This window comes from Epinephelus lanceolatus, chromosome 3, assembly GCF_041903045.1.
Source record: "Epinephelus lanceolatus isolate andai-2023 chromosome 3, ASM4190304v1, whole genome shotgun sequence".
Taxonomy (NCBI): domain Eukaryota; kingdom Metazoa; phylum Chordata; class Actinopteri; order Perciformes; family Serranidae; genus Epinephelus; species Epinephelus lanceolatus.
In genome coordinates this window covers 9,166,361-9,192,155 of record NC_135736.1, presented here as the reverse complement: position 1 = coordinate 9,192,155, position 25,795 = coordinate 9,166,361, and the positions used below count along the sequence as shown (strand labels likewise).

Here is a 25,795-nt window from a genome sequence, read left to right as displayed (position 1 = left end):
ACCAACTTCTGAAGGAAATAAATATCTTTGTATGTCTTTATCAACCTGAACACACCATAAGGGATTGGTAGTGAGCATCGTGGACCTATTTCAGCAGTTGACATTTGACTTAAATACTGTTTTTATGCTATACTGCTTGCATGCCTGCCAACAGGAAAACCATCAAATTCCGCAAGCTGAACAACATTTCAATCGTCAACATCGAGATACAGAAAGGATGACAGGTATCAGGGCTACTGTACTCCTTCCATGTGACCACAGACAGGCTGGTCACATGGAAGCCCTAAGAGAGAATCTTATATCTCTCCTCTGTGAGACCACACTGATCTTATCTGACTTTGTGAAACAAGAAGTGACTCTCAAATTTCCCTGTCAAAAGACACCAAAGTCCAGTAACTCTGATTTGAAACAACTGAGTAAGAGCAGCAGTCGTTATAATGAGTGTTGCAGCACGGCGTTGAGGCGACCCATTTCAGCTTTGCCTCGGGACACAGAGCAAGAGCAAGAGAGAGAGAGAGAAACTGAGGGAGAGGGAGAGGAGCAGCGGGTTAAACTTTTTTTTCTCCAAATAAAATAGGACGCCTATTTTTCACTCTCATCCGTGTCTCCTTCCTCTGCTCTTCTTGATGCTATGGAAACTGTGGACTCAGTGCAGCTCAGAGGCAAGGCCAACAAAGGAACACCAGGCAGCTTGTTCCCGTTATAGATACAAGCATCTCTTTGTTTGTGTCGATGTAGTGCATATATAGGAAGCGACATGCAGATGCACAGACAAACTTAGGGCCGCAGTATACTTTAAACAAAGTGGAACTTGGCATGCTTTCAAATGTTCAGTAAAAAAAAATGCCACTAGAGTACAGTATGTTCACTGTGACTGAAAGACTGTTCTTTCACACCAGAGGGTGGAGTTTATCAGTCGCAGTGAAAGAGATGAAGCCAGAATAAAATCCCAACAGTGAAATGCAAAACAAATATGTGGTGAGCTGTGGCTGCACAACAGTTAAAGTTAAAAATACAGGAGGAAGAGCTTGATTTTAAACCTGCCCTAGTACAGTTAGCTACCAAAAAATGTTCACACTGAATTGATAACTTAAAAATCAAACAATTCTCCATCCCTCCATCCTGATATAAAGGGACACACATCAAATTGAAAATAAATAAAACCTGATTTCTTCCCTTAAAATGTAAGTAAATCATTTTGTTTTTCTTTATAGGTGTTTTGGCATCTGCACATAAAACTCAGCAGTGATCAGGCTCAGCTGTGTTATGACGCATTGCTACAAATGAGAAGCCATCTACTTAAAGGGTAACTTTGGTATTTTTCAAACCTGGACCCTATCTTCCCATGTTTTTGTGTCTAAGTAACCAATCAACAGCAACAAGTAATTTCAGAAGTATTAAGCGAGACCACTGCAGCCAGCAGCGGCAAAACAGGGTGCAATGTAATCCCCGTGGGCCACTGAGCAATTACATCCAGTAATCCAAAAGTGCATATTTTTGCCACTGACAGGTTATCATCAGATTATCATTTTAAGTGTTTGTCAACATTATGGAAAGGATCCCTACAGAGACAGACCTTTTCGTTAAGAAGTAAGATCCTTTTTGTTTAACCAGAACGAGCCCCGTAATCACTAGCATCAAACCCACCAGACTCCATTTAAAGAAACATTCATTTTGTCATTGTAAAACACACTTCATTCAAAGTCGACAGAAGCAAACTAAAGCTCACAAAAGCTGTCTTGGTTCAGCTTTACACAATTCCAGCAATTACCTACTCTGGTTTGGTTGAAGAAAAACCTCTTGATTCACCCAGCTGTACATGAAAATATGTCAGCTCTATACATGTTAAATTTCTGTTTATTTAAATGGAGTCTGGTGTCTTTGGTGACATCGATTTCAGGGTTGTTTCTGGTTAAACAAAAAGGATCTTACTCTTTAACGAAAGGGCGATCTCTGTAGGGATCCTGTCAATAAGTTCTTAGACACTTAAAATAACAATCTGAGCCTGTCAGTGGTAAAAACAAGCACTTTAAATGGGCGTAAATTCGCAGTGCTCAAATGCCCACGTAGATTGAGCCTGTTTCGCCGCTGCTCGCTGCAGTGCTCCTGCTCAATACTGGACCAGTTTTAGAAAAATGCTGTTCCCATTGGTCATTTAGACACAAAGACATTGGAAAATGGATCCAGGTTGAAATATACTGTAAGTGACCCTTTAAGTTAGGGGAGGTAGGCAAAAGGTGGAGCCAAATTAATCACATGGTGTAAACCACCTTCACAGGTGGTAAAAAAGACTGTGAGAAAACTTGTGACCAGGGGCCTGCACACGCTGAAAAAAACAGACCCCAGTGCTGCTATTTCATGTGGTCACACGCCATCATATTGCCTGTGAGAACTCGCCAATTTCGATTTTGTTTAGAGTATACTGCCAGCTTTAAAGACACACACAACAGCGGAGAGGAAGACCGGCATCCTGACAGGCAGAGCCAGAAACAAGGGCAGCTCAGCCATTATTTCATGATTAGCAGGACCCTTTGAGCAAGGTCACTAATCTCTCCATCTCTGCCTCAGTCTTGAATGACACATAATCTCTTTGGCTCTCACGCAGTCTAACACACAAACTGACTGTCCTTTGCTGAGTTAAAAGATTAATTCTATTAACCCTGTTTATTTTTAGCAGTTTTTAAATGTAATTTTAACATTTTTGTTTTTGGTTATATGTCAATCCATTTTTTAGGTCTGACAGCTTGAAATTGAGCAGCATTGTTGAAGTACATGCTTTGTTCTCTTTTCCCTTATGTATACTATCATTTATCCACAATGTTTGTCATAGATAGTAGTGTACATAATATATGCATTTTTTTTTTTTCGAAAGAAACCAGTGTTTTTATCTAAACAATCAGATGCCCTGTGTTCATTTAAAACGTCGTCACTGGCTTTTATATATATATACATATAACTAGAAAGCATACAGAACTCTGCTGAAGTTAAACTGGTTCACATTTTTAGCCTGCAGCCCGCCTCCTACGCACTGTAAAATATATCTGGCAGCCCACACAAATACATCACCACGCACCAAAAAATGAATAAATAAATTTTTTTTTTTATTTTATTTGTCCTTCAGTGATGTATTTAAAGGTGTGGACAACGTTTAAGTCTTCCAGAGGGGTGCATTTGTGTTTGGATGTAGTTTTAAGAACGCAATGTTTCGCAGCCAACTCAGAGCTTCCACATACAGAAATTGACCATAAAAACAAAAAATTCTTGAGAGATGCAATTTAGAGAATTACCTGGCAAGTAGTCCATTTATAACACATTTTGATCATCAACATCAATTTCCTTTTGCTAGAACCCTTTAATGTCACACATTAGTCACTGACAAATTTCTGTTAATTTGCACATTTTAAATAAACAGTTAAATACAGTACAGTTAAATAAAATTTTAGTATCCTCTTAGGAAATACATTTGTGCTGTTTTAGGCCTACAGAAGGAAGACCAAATCATTTTTGAAAAAGTTCATACTTCAGACTGTCTGTGCTGGAACACCAGTGTTCACTCTCTGTCTGAGAACGCTCTGTTTAGCGCGCCTGTTTCATCAAGTTCCCCTCCTGAAATAGCCCAGTCTGCTCTGATTGGTCAACATCTGCAGGCCCTCCGTATCTCTGCGTCTCTGCACTGTCACTGCAATCAGAGAATGATTGTAACCGAGAATAGCAACACTATCATGAAAAATCACCAATAAAAGCTTCTAAACACCACTAGGAATGTTCCAGCAGGCATATGATCCGAAATCAGGGAGCAATTGACAACATCAGCAACCAAGATTACAAGTTTCCCTGACGTTAGCATGTAGCTACGTGCACATTAGTGGTGTTGTAGCAGCTGGGGTGTATATGAAACAGAGAATAGTGGCACTTTTTATTGTGAAAAACAACAGGTAAAACCTTCTAAATACAACCAGACAAGTTTCAGCAGGAATATGTTTAGGAATTGGGAAGAAATTGAAAACATCAGCAGCCAAGATTACATTTCCCTGACGTTAACATGTTGCTACATGTATTTTAATGGACTATAACAGGGAATAGCATCAGTTTTTATTGTGAAAAATCACCAATAAAAGCTGGTAAACACAACCAGAATCTGATCCGAAGTTCCAGTATACGTTTCCCTGATGTTAGCATGACGTTAGCAGTATAGGCTACTTAATGTAAACACTTGCAATAGTGTGCCTGGAGCAGATGACCATATAAAGAAAACCAGCACACTATGATGTCATACTGCAGCCAGAGAAAAAAAATAAACTGATGGAAACAGAGTGTTCAAAACAGAAGGAAACCTGAAGTTTTTGTTCACAGGAATCACCTCTATAAATTAACCTCGTTATTGGAAACTTTGGCCACATTTTATATGAACATCCTCCATTGTAACACTAAATGTAAGACCCAAAATACAGAAAAGCATAACAGGTCCCCTCTAATACTTCATGACAAAATAGTTTCTCTTTGAAGCAGTTAAAATACCACTGCAAACACAGCCTTAAAGGTACAAACGAAGGTGGTCATGTTAGGTAAGTTGTATTTTTCTCTGTGCTGTAACTCACTGTACACTCTAAATGTCATATAACACCCTCGCTGCCTCTCTCCATCATTTTCCACCTCCACTTTTCTTTCACTCTCTCTCTGCTCTCTCCCTCCTCCACAGGTAGTCCACCTCCCAGCCGGCTGGACATCTGTTGTCTAGCAACTCCTGCACCAATCAGAGCGTCAGGCCTCTTCTCTCCTCTGCAGTGAAACCAGCCTTGCATGCAAATGGCCGACATCGGGAGTTCACACACAACTATCAAACTATAGACGGGAAAGCACAAGTTACTAATTCAGGAGCACTTTATAAAAGACATGTAGTTTGAACACATCTCTGGAACATCATACCATTTAACCCATAACACACAGAGCATAGGCAACATCGTGGGCATGCATTAGCTTGAATAGGGAACTTTACAGATCCTGAATTGCATCAGTTAAGTGCAGAGATGCTTCTGCAGTGTAGAAGTCTAAAAGAAGATTGAATGCTTCTGTTTAGACAGTTGTTTATGCATGACATTAGTAACTTTTCATTGTAGAGCTCTGCAAGATCATACCGTTACTGTGGAAGACAGGAAGCTACTGATAGCTCTGCAAAAAATGTGACTCTGGCTGTAATATTAATGTATAAAAATACAACTATGCTGTAGAACTTATCAATTCTAGTGTTCTAGCTTTGTTAGAGACTTACAGTCAAACAGCACGAGACACTGGCTTAAATTAATAAGATGGCACAAACATCATGTGAATAACTTTGTGAATGTTTTAATGCAGTTTAGTTCAGGTTTGCTCAGGTTTTAGCAGTATTGCCTCATCACAAGAAGGGTGCTGGGTTTGTCCCGGTTCTTTCTATGTGGAATTTGCAAGTTTCCCCCGTGCAAACTTCAAAGATATACAAGTCAACTGGCTGACAGCACAAAAGTGCCCATATGTGTGAGTAGAGGTTTGATTGTCTGTATGTTAGCCTGTCAGAGCATTTTTATTTTTTAATGGAATAGAAAATCACATTTTCCACCTTCCCCTGAACCAACTTCTGCTACAGTTGACTCTGAAATCTGCCTCACTCTCAAAACGTCTCAGACTGACAACAATGAGTTCTGACTGGCTGACAAAAATGCTTTACAATACTTTAATGTACCTGTATGTGTGTGTGTGTGTGTGTGTGTGTGTGTGTGTGTGTGTGTGTGTGTGTGTGTGCAGGCTTGAGCCCCACTGCCACAGCCACTGGTGAGAGGCTTTCTGCTTACATAGTTATAACTGACAGCAGCATTTCTGCATAATGTGAAGCCAGTGTAATTGTGCAGACAAATGTGGAGCCACCCCAGTCAGCTGTTATCATTCAGGCCTGATCTAAGCGGCGTGTCTGAATGTCTGTATGTATGTTACTCTGTCTAGCAGTAAATGACTGTTGATATAAGACCATGATGATTGGTGGTTGAGACGTAATCTACAATATACAGAGTTGCTTCCTGGTGGGTGAAGACATAATTTTTTTTTTTCCTTCAGCCAGACTTGTTTTCTTTCACTTTTTTGATGAAGTGAAACATGTTGGAAGTTGGGTTTTTAGTCATGTTCTTGCTTGTTTATAGTAATCACAAAATTGTTTAAAAAGCTTCTCTTGTGATTAAATACTGACGTACTTTAGATAATGATGCAAATTTAAAGGATAATCTGAATCAACATAAAGCTCTGATTTGAGCCTGAGTGAAGGAAGCAGTGCAGGGACGCCGGTGTGCTGTGTGTCTGTCAGCTGCTTTGCTGTCTGTGGGACACTGACCTCTTGCATTTGTCACGCCATAAACCATCTTGTCTAAAACAATCTGTTTCTTGGCATCACTATTTAAAGTACGTGGCTTCTGTCCTGCCCAGATTAGGATTTCACACTTTGTACCATATTTAGGATGGTCCAGTTGCCATTCAGGTCCATGTTGGTTAGTCAACAGCAAGCCTTAAGTGGAGCTTCCTATGTGTTTTTTTGTTTGTTTTTTTCTCCATCTACAATTTTGTGACTGAATTGAACAACTTGACAGCGACAGTCATGTATTACTAAAAAATGAACTAAGACTCGACAGAGTTGACTTCCTATGGGAGTTACTGGAAGTCTTTCAATCCTTTTATGGTACAGTTTCATGAAAATATTATTGCATAAGTAACCAAGTCACTAACTCCCAAAAAAGATACACAGTATATGATTTTATATGCTGTCATTTTCTGATGTCATAAAGCGCTAATCAGAAAAGACAGAACTTATGATGCTGTCTGGTTTATGCAGAAAGAGGAACTGCATTTCAAGTTAAAATGAATGATAAAAAGGAAACATTCAACTCCTATATGAAAGTACATTTGTACATTTATTTAAGGAACAATGAGAACTACAAATATTACGAAGACTATTTCTAAAGAATATGATGAAGAGAGCAGTGTCAGGAAGTAATCCTTTCTGCAAAATGACACCAAAAAAGTTAAGGACAAATATGTATTAATAAAACCGCAGGCATCTTGGTGATTCACATGACAATGTCATCTCATTTTATACATTTTTTTTTTACACATTTGTTTCTTTTCTTCTTTTTGTTTCTTTGACTTGATCATCCCTCCATTCTGGCTTTTCCTGCTGTAAAACCTTTCTTTTAACTTGTACGTGGCTCTAGATAGAGCCATTTGCGTTTTTGTATCAGCAGCCACCATCAGAAGCCCCTCCGCAACAAGCAGCGTTGTAAAAACACAGATTTTTTTTTACATTAAACTGCTTTATTTAGTATTTTTCCCAGATTAAATCATCTGGTCCATTTGTTTTGAAAAGGAAGAGACCTCAGCGTATAATTCGGCTCCTGGTAAAAACCTCCTGAATGTCTGCATCTTAAGTTATCAATGAAAAAAGATGAGTACACATACCATGCGCTGGGTGAGCAGCCAGTCTGCGACATGCTAAAGAGCATAAGATTTGTAATGTGAAACTGCATTATTCAGTGTTCATAAAGGTTTAAATCACCGGGTCTGTTTGTTTTAGAGAGGAAGAGACCTCTGTTCTGGACTTCTCATCTGTTCAGCTGGTTGAAATCTGCCATCATTATCACTAGTTGCCACTAAATCTCCCTAAATCTTACACACTGCTCCTTTAACCCTGAAAACAGAAGTATTCCAGATTCAGGGACCTGTTTGCTTGAAGAGTTCTCTCACAGTTTACAGTGTTGTGTTCAAAAGATTCCGATAAATTGTCCTTACTCTGATCATTGCCATCACCAATCCAAAATTTCCAAACCAGACCCCACCACCACCAAGCCCTCACCTCCATCTCCCTCTCTGTCTCTCTCCACTGCTGCTTGTTTCTCTTTCAGTCAGTTTCTGATGTGTCGCGTCTGCAACCGCACTGCAGCAGAGCGTACTGCTCTGTGTGTATGTGTGTGTTTTCTTTGCCTTTTGTAGTTTGACATCCTGTAAGTAATACTAATACTACCAGATAGAGGGACAGACAGGAAAGACATAGGCAGATATATAAGGGGAGGGGAAAAGAAGCATTAGACAGGGACAGAGATGGAGACAGAACAAACACCTGACAGAGTAAGGCAGTCAAACACACAAAAGAAGAGACAGACAAAGAGGTGAACATATGTGGCTCTGGATGGAGTGTGACTCAGTTAAAACATCCTGTCCTTGGTTTGTATTTTCACACTGATTGACAAAGTTATGTTGGTCATCTGATGTCTGGCCTCTTGTATCAATCAGACCCATGTAATATTGTCGAGTGCTTCACTGAAGATTTACTCACACACATTAGGAAAGGAACAATATGTTTTGGTTTTTTGGTCCCCTACTGAAATCAACTGTTTGCAAATATTTCTGATAACTAATATAACTACTGGCTCAAGTTTATGGATAAATATATCATTTGGATTATGTATCACAATTTCATATAACTTTTTTTTTTTTTTTCATGTCTTCACTGTTGACTTTGCTGCTAAACAGTAGGTTGTTTTTGTGGCTAGTAATAGCAGTGTGACCTGTGTTTCACATAGCAACAATTGCATTCATTTTATTTGTTATGTTAAATCATAAATATGATTTCAGTAAAATAAATAACAGGAGGCACATTGTCTACACTGTGGTTGGTTGCTTAGTTACAAAAAGAAGCGTGAAGCAAATACAACAATATATTAGAGTGGTACCAAGAGCATTATCCATCATTGGAGGAAGCCAAAGGCAATGGCAAAGGAGTACCCAGACAAGAAGGATAGAATCACTAAAGGTATGTAGACCTAGCCATAATGCTTTGGTTTGACACATTGTTACTGATAAGACCCAATCGGGAAGCGTACTTAAGTGTCTGCGTCATTGTCTCCCAAATCTCTGTTTTCACCCATTCAAACTAAAATGCAACCCTTAGACTTCAAACTGATACGGGGTCAGCAACAGTTACAATGGCCTCCATTTTAGTGGTTCCAAAATACCAGAGAAATGGTGATGCTTGGTGTAAAAGTAGCAATAATTATGCATTTTAAAATTAAAACATATTAGTGTCGATGTAGCCTTGGTCCCTTCTCCCTCTTGCTTGTTGTAATGAAAAAAGAAATAATACTTTAGCAAGCTAACTAAGCTAACCCAGCACCTACATGTCAAACAGAAAAAGGGCAACTCCGTGTCACTCTTCATCCTCTCCTTCAGTGCTAACTAGCGAAAGTGAAAGTAAAAGCCAACCTCTGATTCACTCTGGTTTGGAAAGAGCTTTGTCCCCTTGCCAAATTTGTGGTTTCTCAGCTAGTAGAGGCATGACCTGCCCTTCTCTATCTCCATGATTGGCAAGTACTTGTTGACTTGGTTGGGTTGGCAGGGTCAGGCTTTTGCTATCCTAAGACATACAAATTTGTGTCCGCTTGCCATTTCACTTCACTATGTTTGCATTTTTCAGCACTGTATGCAGTTTTCATAGCTTACTTTTGAATGCATGATGCTACTACCTGGTTGCTACTTTTATTTATAAAGTCCTGACCTTACCTGCATGCTGCGATTAGCTGGGGGCTACACGCCTAGGTAGGGCAAGGTCTCTGCAGATAAATACACCAGTGCACACTTCTAGTGGGTCATAAGTCATGATTGAGAGGAATTATTTTGTTAGTCTATACATCTTTTTTAAGAAAATGCCGCATAGTATACCTTTAATACAAATGATTTTGCCAACAATGCTCATTTTGTTTTGTGTGTCCTTTGCTGCTTAAAACTGGCTTGTATGCACATATTTAAAAAGTTGATTAAGCTGAATTATGTGGCCCCTCCTCAACTGCAATAGAGAATTTTATCATTAAATATCCTAAAAATTACATTTATATACAACTAATTTGCAACAGTAAATGTATTCTAAAGGATTGCATTTTCAACATGAGAAAATGTTCATGCATGTGGGAAGTTGCAAAAATACTCATACAGAACGAAGAAGTTTGAAAACATCCTCTGGGAAATTGTGATGGGCATAATTCAGTTAATCCATTTAAACAATCAATAAGTTAATCAATAATGAACATAAACCTTACTTAAAGTCCTAACCCTAATGCACACACTCATATCGACCCACCACATGTACCACAACAGAGTGCTGGAACTGCCCTGCTCCAGTTTAATTAAGAGTTTTAATTAAAAAGATGTAGAGGGGTGAATGTAACATCCTCTGCGGACAGCGGCTAAGTAGTCCTTCTGCATACGGTTCCATTCTACCCCCCGCAGAACCCGGGGGTCTAATGAAACCATTCAGGACGCTGAGACACCGTCACCCTCCGCTGGTTCCCAATAGAGGAAGAATTATGAGACTGATAACTCCCTTGCTTTCTCTTCTGAGGAGAAACAAAAGGTGGCTGGTGTCAGAGATAAAACTGCCCCCGGAGTATTGCCAGGAGCCTCATAACGTACACTAATGTCTGCCTTTATCTTATCCAGTGTAATGCAGCTGTGTGCATATTAGACTAATATGCAGAAGTGGTTTATTCTGACGATGGTGGTTTGGACACATCATGACAAGGAGAGACACAAATTCACATTTACAATCAAATATATTGATACAAAAAGCTACAGATTTAAATGCACCACTGTACAGAGAGTTCTTATATCATGACACTGACTACATCACTAATGTAAGAAGTATGTGGTGCTTCTAAAGAAGAGTGACAGTAATAAAAGCATGGTAGTTGTCTGAAAATGCTCCTTTACTTGAAGGTCTGGGGATATACTGACAGAAATTGACATGTTTTCTTTGGTGTATTATCACCTGAAAGTAAGTTCACATCTACATAAGGAGCGGGTTCTCATCTACGCCATGTTGCACCACCATGTTTCTAAAGACACCCAGAACTGACAAAGCAAACGTTGGTTCTACACAGGGCCAGATCTGTTTGTCTTGGTGAGGAAGAGACCTCTGCGGATAATTTGGGGAGGGGGGGGGACTTTTGTTTTGAGACATCTCCACTACCAGGGCCCCCAAATCTCCCCCTTCATATGTGTCCCCCCCAGAGTTGAAACCAAACCCACACCCTTTCTCAAGAGCACACCACTGTTGCTCTCAATACTTGAATATGCATATGAAATCCACATTTTCTGCATCCATCAGAGTGAAATTCTTACTGCATTTATCCAGAGTGCTTTCAAACAGTGAATGCCTGAACTTTCCATCCAGCTTTTATTTTACGTAAAGATAGGGGAAAGCAAATGCGCTAATGTAATGACAGCAAGCTGTGTTGCAGCCACACGGCATTCCACACCTATGCTGCTCCTGCTTGTCAGAAAAAAAACTTTATCTCTCCCTTTCCTGCTTTTGATTTTGAGCTGCAAGATCCTTGGAACATTTGTGCAAAATGGGACTTGTGAAGCAGTACTGACAACAAAATATGATATTTACAGGTAATGTTTTAGAAATGGAAAGTTGTTTTCCAACTTTGTGGCAGCAATGCTGTATCTATTTATCTATCTCCATCTGTTTGAATTATAAATGAAACAGAAATGCATGGGACATTGTTATTGACTGTTTTAATGTGGAATTCACTTTAATGCCTCCCTAAGTGCTTTTATTCCAGTCTTGATATAGCTCTGCTGGAAAAATAATAATGAGGTCATCATTATCTGTGGCCTCCATCTATCAATGTGTTTTCTATCACTGTTTCTTGGTTCATAGCACTTGAGAAGGGAGAGATCAGACCAAAGCATACACTGCCAGAGAATGTGTGAGGAAGGACGAAGAGGGGGGAGGGCAGAGAGGAGACAATCATTAGGGGGGAAAGGGTAAATCAAACAGATAAAAAAAACAGAGGTTGAAAAGGACACAGGCAGAGAGAGATAGAAGGGAAAAGACAGGAGGAGATGCAGCACTCTGTAATTAACAACGCCCTCGCTCTCTACAGAGTCCATTACCCTTGTTAGTCATACTGCAGGTTCTTTCCCGGGCTGAACGATCAATCGTTTTTATATCGAAATCCTGACATTTTAAAAATGCAAGAGCTGCAATTTTGATTACAGCTTATTAACAAAGTTTTAAGAGGTGAACCTTTTATCTGGTGAGTGCTGACTTTGGAAGCTGAAACTGTCACCAGAAATGTATACAGCTATAACTAATTAGCTGCAGAAACTCTAGGCTGTTGTCTGGTTAATGTGCTCTGTATCTACTGTATCTACTGCCATAGTTGGTTTTGCCAAGAAAGAAACACCACCAATGTCATTTTGACGTTAGAGTCCACTGTCTTCGCACTGTTGAAACCGACAAAGAGAAGGATGAGATCTAGCACCATTTTCAGATGGTTACTGCAGATACCAGCAAGCTAGGTACCTATCAAGTGCAAAGGCTGCGAGAAAGAATCTCTATGTTAAATCTTTGAGCACTTAATAACATTAGCTGCTTTAAAACCAGATGAACTTTTTCGTAGTCCTTAGACCCTCACACCCCGTACCTTAAGAATTTGGAACAATCATGGTTCTTGGAACCCTGTTTTGAGGGACTGTAAAAATAATGGACGTAGCTACCGTGACTACACCCATTGGGTGGTGGACCCCTGTTTTGAGGTCAAATTTGGCATTTGGGCCATCAAAATCTTAATTTTTTTGAAGCCAGAAGTGACCACTTTAACACGGGGGTCTACTGACTCACTTCTGGAGCCAACCTCAAGTGGTCATTAGGCCCGTTTCCACCGCAGGAACTACCCCCGAAGGACAGAACTTTTACAGGGGCTAAACAAGTCCCTGCCTCGGGGTAGGTACTCAGAACAGCCCCGAAAGACTCCTGGCTGGGGCTTGGGGATTACTTGGTGCCGATTGGATATACTCAAGGAGGGATGTGACGACAACAGAAAGCAACAAAATAGTCGGCATTTTTAAAACTCAGCAGCAGGGTTAGCTCGGTCATAGCTTCCACTGCCACGTAAAAAAAAAACTCACTAAATGGCCACAAGGCTGCATTCAGCCCGACAAAACATAGCAGAACATTTATTGAAACGTAACCGATGGTGCGTTGAACACCCTGTTGTGTTACACAAGCGCACTGCCTTTTAATATGGTAAGGTTTCATTCAGTTCAGTTCAGTGGGCTTTACTGGCATGTTAAATGTATGTTTACATTTCCAAAGCAAGTGTAAAATATGAACAAAAAGTGTGAATATAATGAGTAAAGATACTAGGCATTTATTTATATACATCACTGCTGATAACACCTCTGACACAGCCACCAAAAGAATGTGTCTCAAAGCCTGTTTCACACCATTTCAAATATACATGTCATTCAGCTGTAGCAAAATGATGCGCACTGTTTTGAGACTGAACGTGTCCCAGGCTTACTGAGCATATTTTCTACGATGGAAATACAACGCGATTTTGACGTGTCAAAGCAAAAGTGATGGTGCTATACCAACCGCCATGCAGCTTACAGTACATCACTTCAGTGTTCCTATTGGTAGTGTGAATGCAAACAGAATAAGCCCTTGAAGGTATGTAGTTCTGGGGGAGCTGTTCAGTGGGTACTTCCTCTTACGGAGTCCCCAGAACTGTTCGGTCCAAAAACGCCAATTGTTTTAGTGCTGTGAATTAGTTTGTCCTGTCAGGATCTTGTGTGACCTTAAAAATAATCTATAAACAAAAAAATTCCTAACTCAGGGTTCACTCACTTTCAGGCAGCTTTCAGGCGCATCTAATGGCCATTATCAGTGGAAAGAGGTTGCTTAGTTATCATCATTTGTCCTAAGCACTTAAGGAGCTACGCAATTGAGAACAGGGCAAACTTTATCTGCTGATGAAGGCAATGAGATTTGGCCAAAAGCTCCAAGAAATATAGTAAGTAGACATTGATTAAGGGATTTTTTTTTGTCAATCTTTAACAATGTCAGACGAAATGCTATTACTAGGTGTGAGCTAATTTCATCCCAAGCGGCCAAAACCTCGCTAATTGAAGGTTTAAGTCTTATAATAATTGTTAGAAAAATGACAAGACAGATTTCATGCATTGTTCATCCCTTAGTTCTTTACACTAAAATTTCTGAATTACATACAAACACACACATAGGAGCAAACAAACACTCAGGCGACAATTTCACGCTCAGTCTTGTGTGTTTTCCATCTGGTTGGCTAAACAGGTGAGCATCGACTGAAACCAAAAACCTGGCTCCTTTCAAAAGATGGAATTTTTTCAATAGTGTGTGTGTGTGTGTGAGAGAGAGAGAGAGAGACACCGAGAGTGAGAGAATGACCAACATTTATTTTTAGCACCCAGTGAGTCATGTGATCCCCCTTCTTCCCACTGATCCCTCCTTCCTTTCCTTCCCTCCTATCTCTCTGTCTCTCCCCATATCTCCCTCTCTCCCACAATCACATCGTCTCTCTCCTTTTCTCCCCTTCACTTCAATGTGAGGCGAAACAGAGTCACAGTGACACGGGAGGAACACAGGAATAAAGAACATACAAGAGGGAAGGAGAGAAGACAAATCTTTATCTTTCCAAATGAGGGAAGACTACGCGAGGGGCAAAATGCAAAAAGAAAACATGTACTCATAATAACCTACTGTATGTATACCACTGAGGCAAACTGACTTACACCTCAGCAACATCATCTCTGTTACCATGACACCTCCACATAACAAAAATAACATCAGTGCACCCCTATTACCACAGAAACTGTCCACTCTGAGGGAGGGTCGGTTACAGACCAGTGGATTGGAACGACATCAAGCCAGGAGCAATGATAATACACAAGTCTCTGGGGAAGTGATGGGACTAAACCAACAGGGTACACTTACAATATATTAACAACAAGAAGAGGGGGGGGGGATGAAAAGCATCAGCAACGCTGAATCCAAACACTTGTTACAAAATCTCTTGATGCTTCGTTCCTTGTACAGGTAGCTCTATTTTTTTTACAACCCAATCGCCAGAAAGATTCGTTATATTATGTAGGGGATACGCTGAAATTTTATGTTTCAACAACGATGTGGTTAACGTGTGTGATAGGTTTAGGCACAAAAACCACTTGGTTATGGTTAGGGAAAGATCATGTTTTGGCTTAAATTAACCAGTTCTGAGGGCACAATCGCAGCAGGGAACGCAGCGACATCTTGGTAAAAAAAAAAAAAAGAGCATGTTTTGTGGCTCTATCCTGGCAGGAAACACAGCTATGTCTTAGTTAAAAACAACTGTTTTTCATGGCACTATCGCTGCTTGAAAAACACTAATGGGTCACTACAAAACACCCACATTTAGAGCCTAAAAAGCCACTGGAAACAACAATGACACATTTTCAATGAACATTTTCCTCTGGCGACTGAGCTGTTCTTTAGCCTATCTATCTCCCTATCACTCCCACAATGCAATGCAATATTTACACAGCAATACAAGCTGGCCTTTTTTAAAAATTCAAACCATTTTGCTACAATGGATTCAGACCTACCCAACAGTCAAGAAAAGCTGAAAGGGTCACATGGTCGGCAATGAGACTAGTGCACAGATACACAAACAAATACAATCATGAGCACAAACACACGCACAAACAGATGAGGGATTACAGACACACACACACATACACATACACATGCACACAAACTTGCACACATACACACACAGCACATCACAAGCAAATACAAAGTGACAAAAGATAGCAGACAGAGTCATAGTGACAGGACACTGACGCATGCATGAAGGGAGAGGACAAATATTCAACTGCTGTGAGGGGTACAGCGTGCACACACACACACACACATACACACACTTAAATGTTGACTTTCCGTTTTCTTTCTTTCTCTGATTATCCGCCTCTCTCCCTCTGCTTCCTATCCTTTTCTTCCTCTCTCTCTCTCCACTGCTTCCTCTCATTCACTGGCTCATCTGCTGCTCTTAATGAAACGCTGCATAATCAGGATTGCAGATTGCAGGACTGTGACTGGTCCTATAGGCCACACATGTGTGCATGCAAACCAGGAAAACCAAACACACACACACACACACACACACACACACACACACACAGTGCCTTGATCTGCCTGCTTTCCAGCCACCAATCCCACCCTAAACCCTTTTCAATTTTATATACTCACACATGCACTTGCACTTGCATGGACAAGCACACACACACAGTGGTGGAGTGGGGTTGGGGGTAGGTCATGATCCTGCCAGAGAGAAGGGAATCAGAGTTGCAATTCTAGGGCTTATCGCGGAAAGAGGGTAAGACCATATCTGACACGCCAGCATGCCCGGTATGTAAACCTCTATACACACAAACACACACACAAAGAGGAAAAAATGTGTGTGTGTGAGAGAGTGTGTGTCCGTGCACACCCTCACATCCACATGCATATGAGGTGAGATAACCTTTTGCAGTATTTTTGGAAAATCTGTCCCAGCATGCAAGTGGTGAGACACTGATCCGTCTGCCAAGGTGTCTATTACCAACACTGCACTCAGCGAGCGGCAGGGTCAACATGGGCAGAAGGAGGGAAAGAGCGAAGGATCTGTAAAGGGAAGAGAGAGGAGAGCGGAAAGAAAAGAAAAGCAGCATGAAGGGAGCGAAGGAAAGGGGAGATAAGAAACGAAGTGACAGAGGAGTGAAGGCAGGGATAGATGGTGAGGTAGTGGAGGGGAAAATATGCAGGAAGGAGGGGGTGGGAAGAAGTACCTGGTGAGAAATATGACAGCGCCTTGTAAATCAAAAAAAAGAGAGAGAGATGACATATTTTTAAAAAAGGGAAAAAGAAAATGCAAAATAGGGAAGAAGAGCAAATGCAAAAGAGCAGAGAACATGGAGAGGGTGGATGCTGAGTAGGAGGGAGCTGCTGGAAAAGAATGAAAGGTAAAATACTGCAAAGAGGGGGAGGGAGTTGCTTGTTAATACTACAACATGCTAAAAAAAACATACATTTGCATTATCACAATGCAACTATAGGTAGTGGCATAACAAGCGCTCAACAACAGCCAAGGTAATTTGCAGTAAATTGCTACAAATTAAATTTTAGTGCGATGGCTCAGCTCTACAGAAGCTTGACGTCTTGTGTGGTATGACAGCAGTCATTGGTTGTCAAGGACAAACAAGCTGTGACAAAACACACCATTGGCTGAAGAGAAGGAGAAACAGCAAAAGCGCAACACGCCATTGGTTCGCGATCACGAATATGCTGTTGGCGGCTCCTGGGTCATGTGTGTGTGCACTGGCACGTGCACGGTGTGTGCCAGTGTGATTCTGTGTGTGTGTGTTTCCCGAGCCCGAGGCAACCAGGCCAGCGGCTACAATTACAGTGACGGATGTGAAAGAACTGGGTCGGCTTCGCAAGAGATCTGCCCCTGGGACGACAAGACCAGCCAGAGCCCTGAATCAATACAGAACACACGCACATGCACGCATTAGCACACACACACACACACACACACACACAAAGGTTGTATGTGACAAACATTTACATAGAGACCAAAGGACAGTTATGAATAACACAAAAAGGAAAGAGAACGTGTACCACACAGCACAAAAAGTACAAGTAGGCAAACACAACTACAGCATTTACTTGGTGTATTTGCTTTTTTTTTCTTCCTTGCGCACGCAGAAAAGTTAACCAACCAAAATCCAGATGAGTCTCTGTCCCTGTGTGCCTGTCTGTCTCTCACTTACTCACTTCACTTGTTCCCTCATAGAGCCCCAAAGCCTGTTTGGGGGCAGCAGTGTTCACAGCTCACCCACACATAACTCAGTGACACTTTGGGCCACATTTTTCTGCTCATGTGTGGTGTGTGTGTTTCTGTGCATGTGTACGTGTGTTTGTGTTTCCCACCTCTGGCAGAAAGCTTCTTGGTGTTGATGATTTTTGCAGCATATTCCTGTCCAGAGGAGATCTTCACACACCTCCTGACCACAGAGAACGCGCCCCTGGAAAGAACACACACAGGAATGATTTTTTCCCCCCATCTTCTTATTTTAACAGAGTAGTGTACAATAATCACCAATGGGTAAACATATAAACATAACAGTGCACTGAGTATCATTGTGACTGACTGACTATCATATTTCCAAGTGAGCAGACAAAAAAAAAGGCAAAACAAAAAGAATACAAAAGCAGCAACAACGTTGTGAGTAATAATATAATAATATATACCTATCAATAAAGGCTCATAGCCAACATTTAATTATCAATCACCTCTTGAACTTTTTCAAGCAGGAAAATAACAGAAACCAGTTTTTAGCAGTTTTAATAAACGGTCTGTTTCTATTTCCAAAAATTATTGAGTGAAGGAATTATTGGAATTTCACACTTTTCAGCAGATTGCTTTGCCAAAACAATGCATCAATATTCAGTATTTAGTTTCACATCTTTTTGTGACTTATCTTTGCAAAATGTATGCATCTTTATGAGTGAGAAAGAATTTATAGCTATGCTTATATTTTGCTTCCTTGATTTCGTTACATGTAAATAAGAAATGTATTCCTTCACAAATGTTTAGCCAGGCATTTTTTTGTCTTTGTCTTTAAATAGAGTATCACAGAGATTATAATTTAGGCATTTTTAAAAAAAGTTTCAAGTAAAATATATGAGGTGTGATTCATACCAGCCGATGTACAGTCTGAAGGAAATACAGAGGCTTAGAAAAGTGGGGCTTAGTGTGAAAAAACAGACTCCAGTGAGCCTAAAAAAGTGAACCAGATACTTCAGATTGATTGATTTGGAGAAAAGACTGTTTCAGTCAAGGCTTGGCAGGAAGCAAGCAGAAGGGACATGTTTCCATGGTAACTTAGATCGAACTTAATGCAACCTGCAGGATTTGCTGAATTTAATTTTGCTGATTTAACTGATCGTTTTGCTTCATAAAACTGCCCTCAGATGTCATAGGTGAGTAAAAGCAGGCATGACTGAGCTCATTGATGTTTTTACAGTCACATTTCAACATGAAATTGTACAAAAGCACGGATGCAGTATCTTTGCAGCGCTTGCACAAATATACTCACACCCCCACACCTACAGTACACGCTGTCCTCATCCCTCCACGAGACCATCAGCACCGTCGAACGTGCCTGCCAGCCCTCTATTGTTTAAGCCATGTGTTGTTCTGTGTGTTTCGGGCACATGTATGAAGATCAAAAAACTAGGTCGGCTATATTTGAGGGAGGAGAAGAGCAGAGTGCTGCATCTCTCATCTCTAAATGCAGCCATGGAGACGTCCGCCTCAGTTCTGCAGCCATGCAGGCCGCTTTGCTATTCAACCTCCATCTCTGCCTGTGCACGCCTTTTCTTTCAAACCAAATCTGTTCTCATCCTGTCTAGCTCCAGACAACATCAGAGATATCACAAACAATTAGACGCACTTGGATGCAGACACTAGAGAGACAAAGCAGAGAATACTCATTACCTCAAATGAACTCTGTTTTTTCACTTACTGTATTTCTAATGGCTGACGGCTGTGATGTTACTGTACAATGTTATATTATTTGGTTAAATCAGTGTTAGGATAAAAGGAATAACGGAAGAGTTGTGCCCATTTAAATACTGCTGAGCATATAGCATGATGTGTACCATAAACATGTTATCTAACATCCTCTGGAGTGAGCAGCTTGCCACTAAAGCTTACCTCTACTTTATAGAGGATTTGGTAAAGGAACTGAACATAGCATAGCGTGTTATATAAGAATTTTACTAGACTGCCCTGCATGGTTGGGTATCAGCACTGTGAAGTGCAAATGCTAACTGTGTCTGTTACCTGAGTCTGTACAGTCCTACGTGGCAGAATCTAAAGTAGCTACACAGTGTTCTTTTGTATTTGACAGTAAGAAAAAGCAAGCTCCATGAAACAAGGTTCAAGTTTAGCCGCAAAACCATCTATGATGAAGACGTTTCTGTGTTTCTTCCAGGTTCTCAGACTAATATGGTTCAAAAATTACATGTTAAAAACTGTACATGACAAGCTTGGACCATCAGATAATATAACATCTGTGTAACAGTATCAAAATGCTTCACAAAGATGAAAACATATTTGCGTAGGGATGGAAAGAGTCCAAAGGTTCAAAGGTCACATAAACTCACAAACTGATGTGAGATAAAATACCATGAATATCACAACATTGGTTTTAAAAATTTGATACAGTTCAAATGCTGTTTTTTCATTATTATGCCAGTGTTTTGCATGTCTGAACTAAGTAGCAACCTCCAGAGCTGAAAACTGCAGTACTTCTTACGGCCACTTGAGGCTGGCTCCAAAAGTGAGTCAATCCCCACACCCCCAGGTTAAAGTGCCCAACTTTACAGCAGAAATATACATGTTAACAGTCTGATACAAAAAATGGTTTAACTTGCCAGAGTATTGGCGTAGCTGTAGTTGTCGCAATTTTAGTGTGTTTTCAGTTAATGGAAGTCAACTGTAACATTTTAGTTGCCTTAAAAAGTCTTGTTCAGTGTCTCATTGTACTAAAAGACACTCACACACAGAGTCGAATATTCTGTTTTTCTGCTAAGTAAATTTTGTTTTAATGATTTTAACCTTGTTCTTCACCATTGCTATGGTTAGCTCTGCCCTCTTGTCCAAATATGGTCACTTTTGGCTCCAAAAGATGGCGATGGCCAAAGTGCCAAACTCGAGGCTTCAAAATGGGAGTGCAACCAAATGGTCATATAACAGTGGCAGTGTCAAATATTTTATACAGTCTATGGTCTCAATCACGTAAATAACAGCTCATCATTTTGCAAACCGTGCTGCTATGTTTTAGAATATTTCTTGAATTTCACTGGAAATCACTGTAATTCCAGTTCATTTCTGTACTGTACAATACTAACATCTATTAGCAAATTCCTCAAATCTATTTATTTAGTATTATATTTATTTGTCAGTTCATTAGTGGGTATCACAGTGCTAGCTTTTTAAATCGATCTCTAATGAAACTGCATAACTATAAGATAATGTAACACTATCGGAAACAAGTGCAGATTTGATCTTCACTGTGACTGGTATGAAATATACATTCAAAAACACAACTGAATAGCGTGCTTTTGAAACTAAGCAAGCACACTGGTATGGTCTTTTAACGGCTGAATCTCTGAGTAACAATTTCCTGAATATACTACAGGCTACTTATTTTATTTAGTTAACTACCCTTTACAACATTATGCACAGCATTGTGTAAATATTTGCTGAAACAATCATGCCCAGATAACTGTAACAATAACAATATCAGTTTATCTGGTCGACAACAGTGTGGCAGCCTATTTTCATGTTATCACTACCTGCTACTCTACTGTATGTCAGTGTGGAGGAAAATGCTGCTGCTCTCAGTAAAGGGATCAGGTGAGTTAAAAGGTACTATAAAAGCAATATGGCTGCATTATTAATGACAGATGGTGTAAAGATGAGCACAGCATCGGATCCTAAACGGACTGAGGCTGTGGAGGAGATTGCTTCTACCTCACTGCAAACACAGGCTTCCCGTCAGGAAGGGTGATGACAGACCAGCTCCTCCAGTTAGAATGCTAAGTGGGAGACACTGTGTAACTGGGAGGACATTTCTCTCTATCCTCCTCTGTCTGCTTTGGCTGCAGACATCGGGGACTGTGTGTACACTGACCACGGGGAGCTGGGCAGACTGCAGGTCATGACCACACAGGTACAAATACACGTCCTCGAGCGCGCGCGCGCACACACGCAGGTACGTGGATCTCTCTGTCTCCCTCTCTCCGGGGTGAGGAATTCCCTGCCTGTGTCTGATAATTGACCGCAGCTCGGTGCTTGGCTGGGGAATGTGTCATCGCCAACTACATGGTCTGCTGTCGCATTACTGAGTGTGTATTTCTGTCACGCGGGAGGAGAAGGAGGAGGAGGATTTGGGGAGATGGAGGTAGAGAGGGAGGGGGGGTGCGTTACCAAATCTCACCATTTCACACACCCCGATGCATTTCACCCCGGTTCAGTTTACAACATGGGAGCTCCTCGCCCTCCCGTGGCACCCCAAAGGTCGAAATGCAACATCAGTGGCTGCACGGGATGGAGGCACATGACGACACGCTCGGCTCGACATCTTCTTTCGTAAGCACTAAACGTAAGCAGGGCTTCAAATGAGGGATTAAAACAAACAGGATGCCATTGTGCACGCCTGCATGATAGTGTATTTAGCCCCGTCCTGCATCACAGGTTTCACGGTTACACTATCAGCAGCGCGCGCACGCACACACACACACAAAAACGCACGGACACACAGAGCCCGGAATCCGCGTCCCTAAGCCAAGCGGCCTATTACATAACAGGCTGACATTTCGTACAGAGATGATGCCAGATGATAAAAACATGCTTCCTTACTTCCCCAGCTCCTCGAACAGCTGATATTCGTCGGTGAATCTCGTGCAGATCGTTAACGCCATCCTGACGGAGGTGCCAAGGGGTGTGCGGAGACGCGGATAAGGTGCACTCACAAACAGTATCCACCACACTCAGTCGTCAACACCGCCCGGTTTTGTCCTGGACCTGCAAGCCAAGCTGAGGGGATTCATGCACAGCTCAAGCGCATCGGCGGGGAGCTCTGGTGGGATGATTTCTGCGGCAAATACGCTGCCTGCGCGTGTGCTTCAGTCTGGACGGGAGAGCTTCCGGCGTTGTAGTGGGCTGTTTCTTTGTTTTCTTCACATGCAGCGGCTTGTCACAGCTCGTAGACGCAGCATTTTGTGTGCATTCCGGTATCTCTGGTGCGTGTCTGTCCGGCGCTGTGAGGGTCGTCTCTCTGCGCGCATCAGACGCCGCACTACCGCACCTACCCCCGGCTGTGCGTTCAGTCCCGCCCCTTTGCCTGCATCCTCACACAGGCCAATAACAAACAAACAAATAATAATAATAATAATTGCATTATTGTAAATATTGAGCGGAGACACCCCGAGGTGAACAGGGTAAAAACGAATAGATATAATTAAAGTTCCTCAGTTGATTACTTACATTAAGACAATTATTTTTTGTATTTCAAGTTTTCTGAAATTGTATATTTCAATATGCAAATGAAGCATAATGTAATCAAACATTGTTGATTTGCATACATACTTAGAAAAAATATCTTAACATTGGGTCAAGTCTGGTTAAAAATTCTTGTTCCACGTTGCTGACACTTTGTAGAGTCAAAGAATTTTACAGGTGGAATTTGTGGTACATTTTTTATCACTCCATAAATCAGAAAATACTGTCAACAGCCATTAATAAATCCATGTTTTAGGACTGGGTCATATGTCACTGAGACTATGAGTGATATATGACCCAGTCCCTCTTTAAAAACCTTCAGAACATAGACAGGAGCAGACCTGAAAGTCTGGTGTATGTTGGTGCTACTGAGGTTGAAATTTTTTGCTCAGAGTGTGAGAAAAATCTCATTTTGGGAAAACAGCCTTTAAGGATATGTTAAACTCCACACATTTTTAGAACAAAAATAGGACACTAGGGTAAACATTGTAACAAACATCTAACATCTATTTTACATCTAACATATCGCCATGAAATGTCCCCAGCTGCAAACTTCCATTAAGACAATTAGTTTTTGCATGGAACTGAAATGTTATGTTTGAATATACAAATTCTGCATTATCCAATTAAATATCCTATTTTCCATACATTTCCAGAACACTCAAATGTGTATTTTGGACATTTTCTTTCCACTGATCTGAAAGAAGACATATTATTTAAGCAGAATAGCACAAAATCTCAAAATTGGCTGGTGCATTAAAAAAAATGTGTTCACCTGGGGTGTTTCACTGTAACAGTAGTACATAGATAGGTTAGCGTTTTTATTGTACCTATAAATGTAGCTACCGTTCTTGAGAGAAAATGACTCATTCATTTAAAATGAACTTTACCAGGAGCAAACAGAGAACACTCTATGCTCTGTGGATAAAAAAAGCTGATTATTCACAGATAAAACACAGTGGTGGAGGAAGTATTCTGACCTTTCAGCTGAGTAAAAATACACCACACTGTAGTGACATTCTGTAACAAGTAAAAGTACTGCGTCAAAATTTTACATATATAAAAGCACAAAAGTATTAACATTAAAATATACTTAAAGTACCAAAAGTAAAAATAGGCATTATGCAGAATGGTCCATCTCAAAATAATACTATCATATAATCATGTTAATGTTGTAGCTGGTAAAGGTGGAACGAATTCAAATTACTCTACATACTAATAGGTGGCTTAACCAAAAATAATATATCATAACCTGCTTGCATATTTAGGTTACTGATACAAAATGTAAAAAAACTAAGTAACTAGTTACTAAAGTTATCAAATAAATGTACTGCAGTAAAAAGTACAATATTTACCTCTGAGATGATGTGGAGTAGAAGTATAAAACAGCAGAAAATGGAAATACTCAAATAAAGTACAAGTACCTCAAAATTGCAGTTACATAGGCAACAGTACATGAGTAAATGTACTTAGTTACATTCCAACACTGCTAAAACAGATGTGACAAACTGTGTGTTACCCCTTTTTTCTTAGAATTGTAGTGGTTGATTTGTTGTGTGAGAATTTTTCCTATCATGTGAAAGTAAAGTTGGTACGATACAGAAGCCTTGGTAAGGTGCATGGATGGAGAAAATATGTAAAACTTTAACTTCACTCTTGTTGTGCTGTAGCTGTGAACAATATTTTTCCTTCTATTCCTTTAAAGAGCCGCTCTACCTACATGATGTCCTCTGTGGCTCTGGAGAGACCTTTGTCAAGTCTGAAGAAATAACCGAGATGACGTCATCCGGGTTATTCCAGCTAGGGCTGAAAATAGAAAACAGATTCCATTACAAACTGGGGTTTGGGGTTGAGCTGAAACTAACAAATATTTTCATTATTGATAGGTCTCCAGATTATTTCAATTAAGCTATTAATCATTTAGTCTATAAAATGTCAAATAAATGAATAAATAAAAGATTATCACAATTTCTCACAACCCAAGTTGTATGGAATCAAATAAGTGTTGGTGTGTTCACAAATAATTTTCTCACAGTTAAGTTTCTGAATGTGTAATAAAGTTTTGCAGCTGTAGAAATATTTTGTGCATGTGTGACAGTTTTGTGCATGCACATGTAATTTGTACATGTGTATTGCTTGTGCAAAACATGCTGAGCAATGAGCTTGGGACATGCTTCACAGCTGAATGACCAGGCAACATATTCTGAATAAAATGTGGAGAATATTCACAATAAACCTGTTTAAAAATTATTCAGTGTAATCATTTGACATTTAGTCATAGTAACGAGTTAGAGATTGATTCTGCGCTCATCTGATTGTTGTTGATGTTGCATGTTGATGTTGATCTGATGTTTTGTGGGACATGTTTATTTAATTATATATATGACTTGCAACAGAAAATATGAGAGGATCAGAAAGTTAGAATACAAGAGAAGGTAGAGGGTCATCTCGACCTGTACACACCGGAGCATATGAGTAACTGGGCTCGTTAGAGAAAGAACTTCAGAGAGTCTTTGTATAATAAGGTGCCTGGCACAAACCGTCCAGAGAAGAAGAGGTGGAGTTTGTACAAAAGATGATGATTTCAGATTCTTTGTTAGCTGCTCCTGGGACCAGCTGGGTTTACATTTACTCTTTGATAATATACAGTAAATCTATTTCATATCAAACTGTTGTTCTCACAGCCCACTCCTACACAAGGCGGTGCATTTAAATATGGCTTCCTACTCACTAATCCCTCTACACCACTGCTGCCACACACCGCGGCCACTGCTGCTGGCAAAGCTGTACCTCCATCACCGCAACCTCCA

At 40.5% G+C, this 25,795-nt stretch overlaps 1 protein-coding gene across 21 annotated transcripts in view; it reads right to left on the bottom strand.

Moving 5' to 3' along the window:
• camk2d2 (calcium/calmodulin-dependent protein kinase (CaM kinase) II delta 2) overlaps positions 1-22,822 on the bottom strand; it is a 51,902-nt gene extending 29,080 nt beyond the window's left edge. For 19 of the 21 annotated variants that reach the window (XM_033625358.2, XM_033625364.2, XM_033625366.2 and 16 more), the window contains exons 1-2: positions 22,344-22,817; positions 17,843-17,937 (exon numbers count right to left, since the gene is read on the bottom strand). In XM_033625358.2, the coding sequence (XP_033481249.1) occupies positions 17,843-17,937; positions 22,344-22,405 (157 nt within the window). In that variant the 5' untranslated portion in view covers positions 22,406-22,817. Of the gene's footprint in view, positions 1-17,842; positions 17,938-22,343 lie in introns of all 21 variants that reach the window. The other 2 variants (XM_033625368.2, XM_033625372.2) reach the window with 1 other exon arrangement.
• Between the last annotated feature and the right edge of the window lie 2,973 nt (positions 22,823-25,795).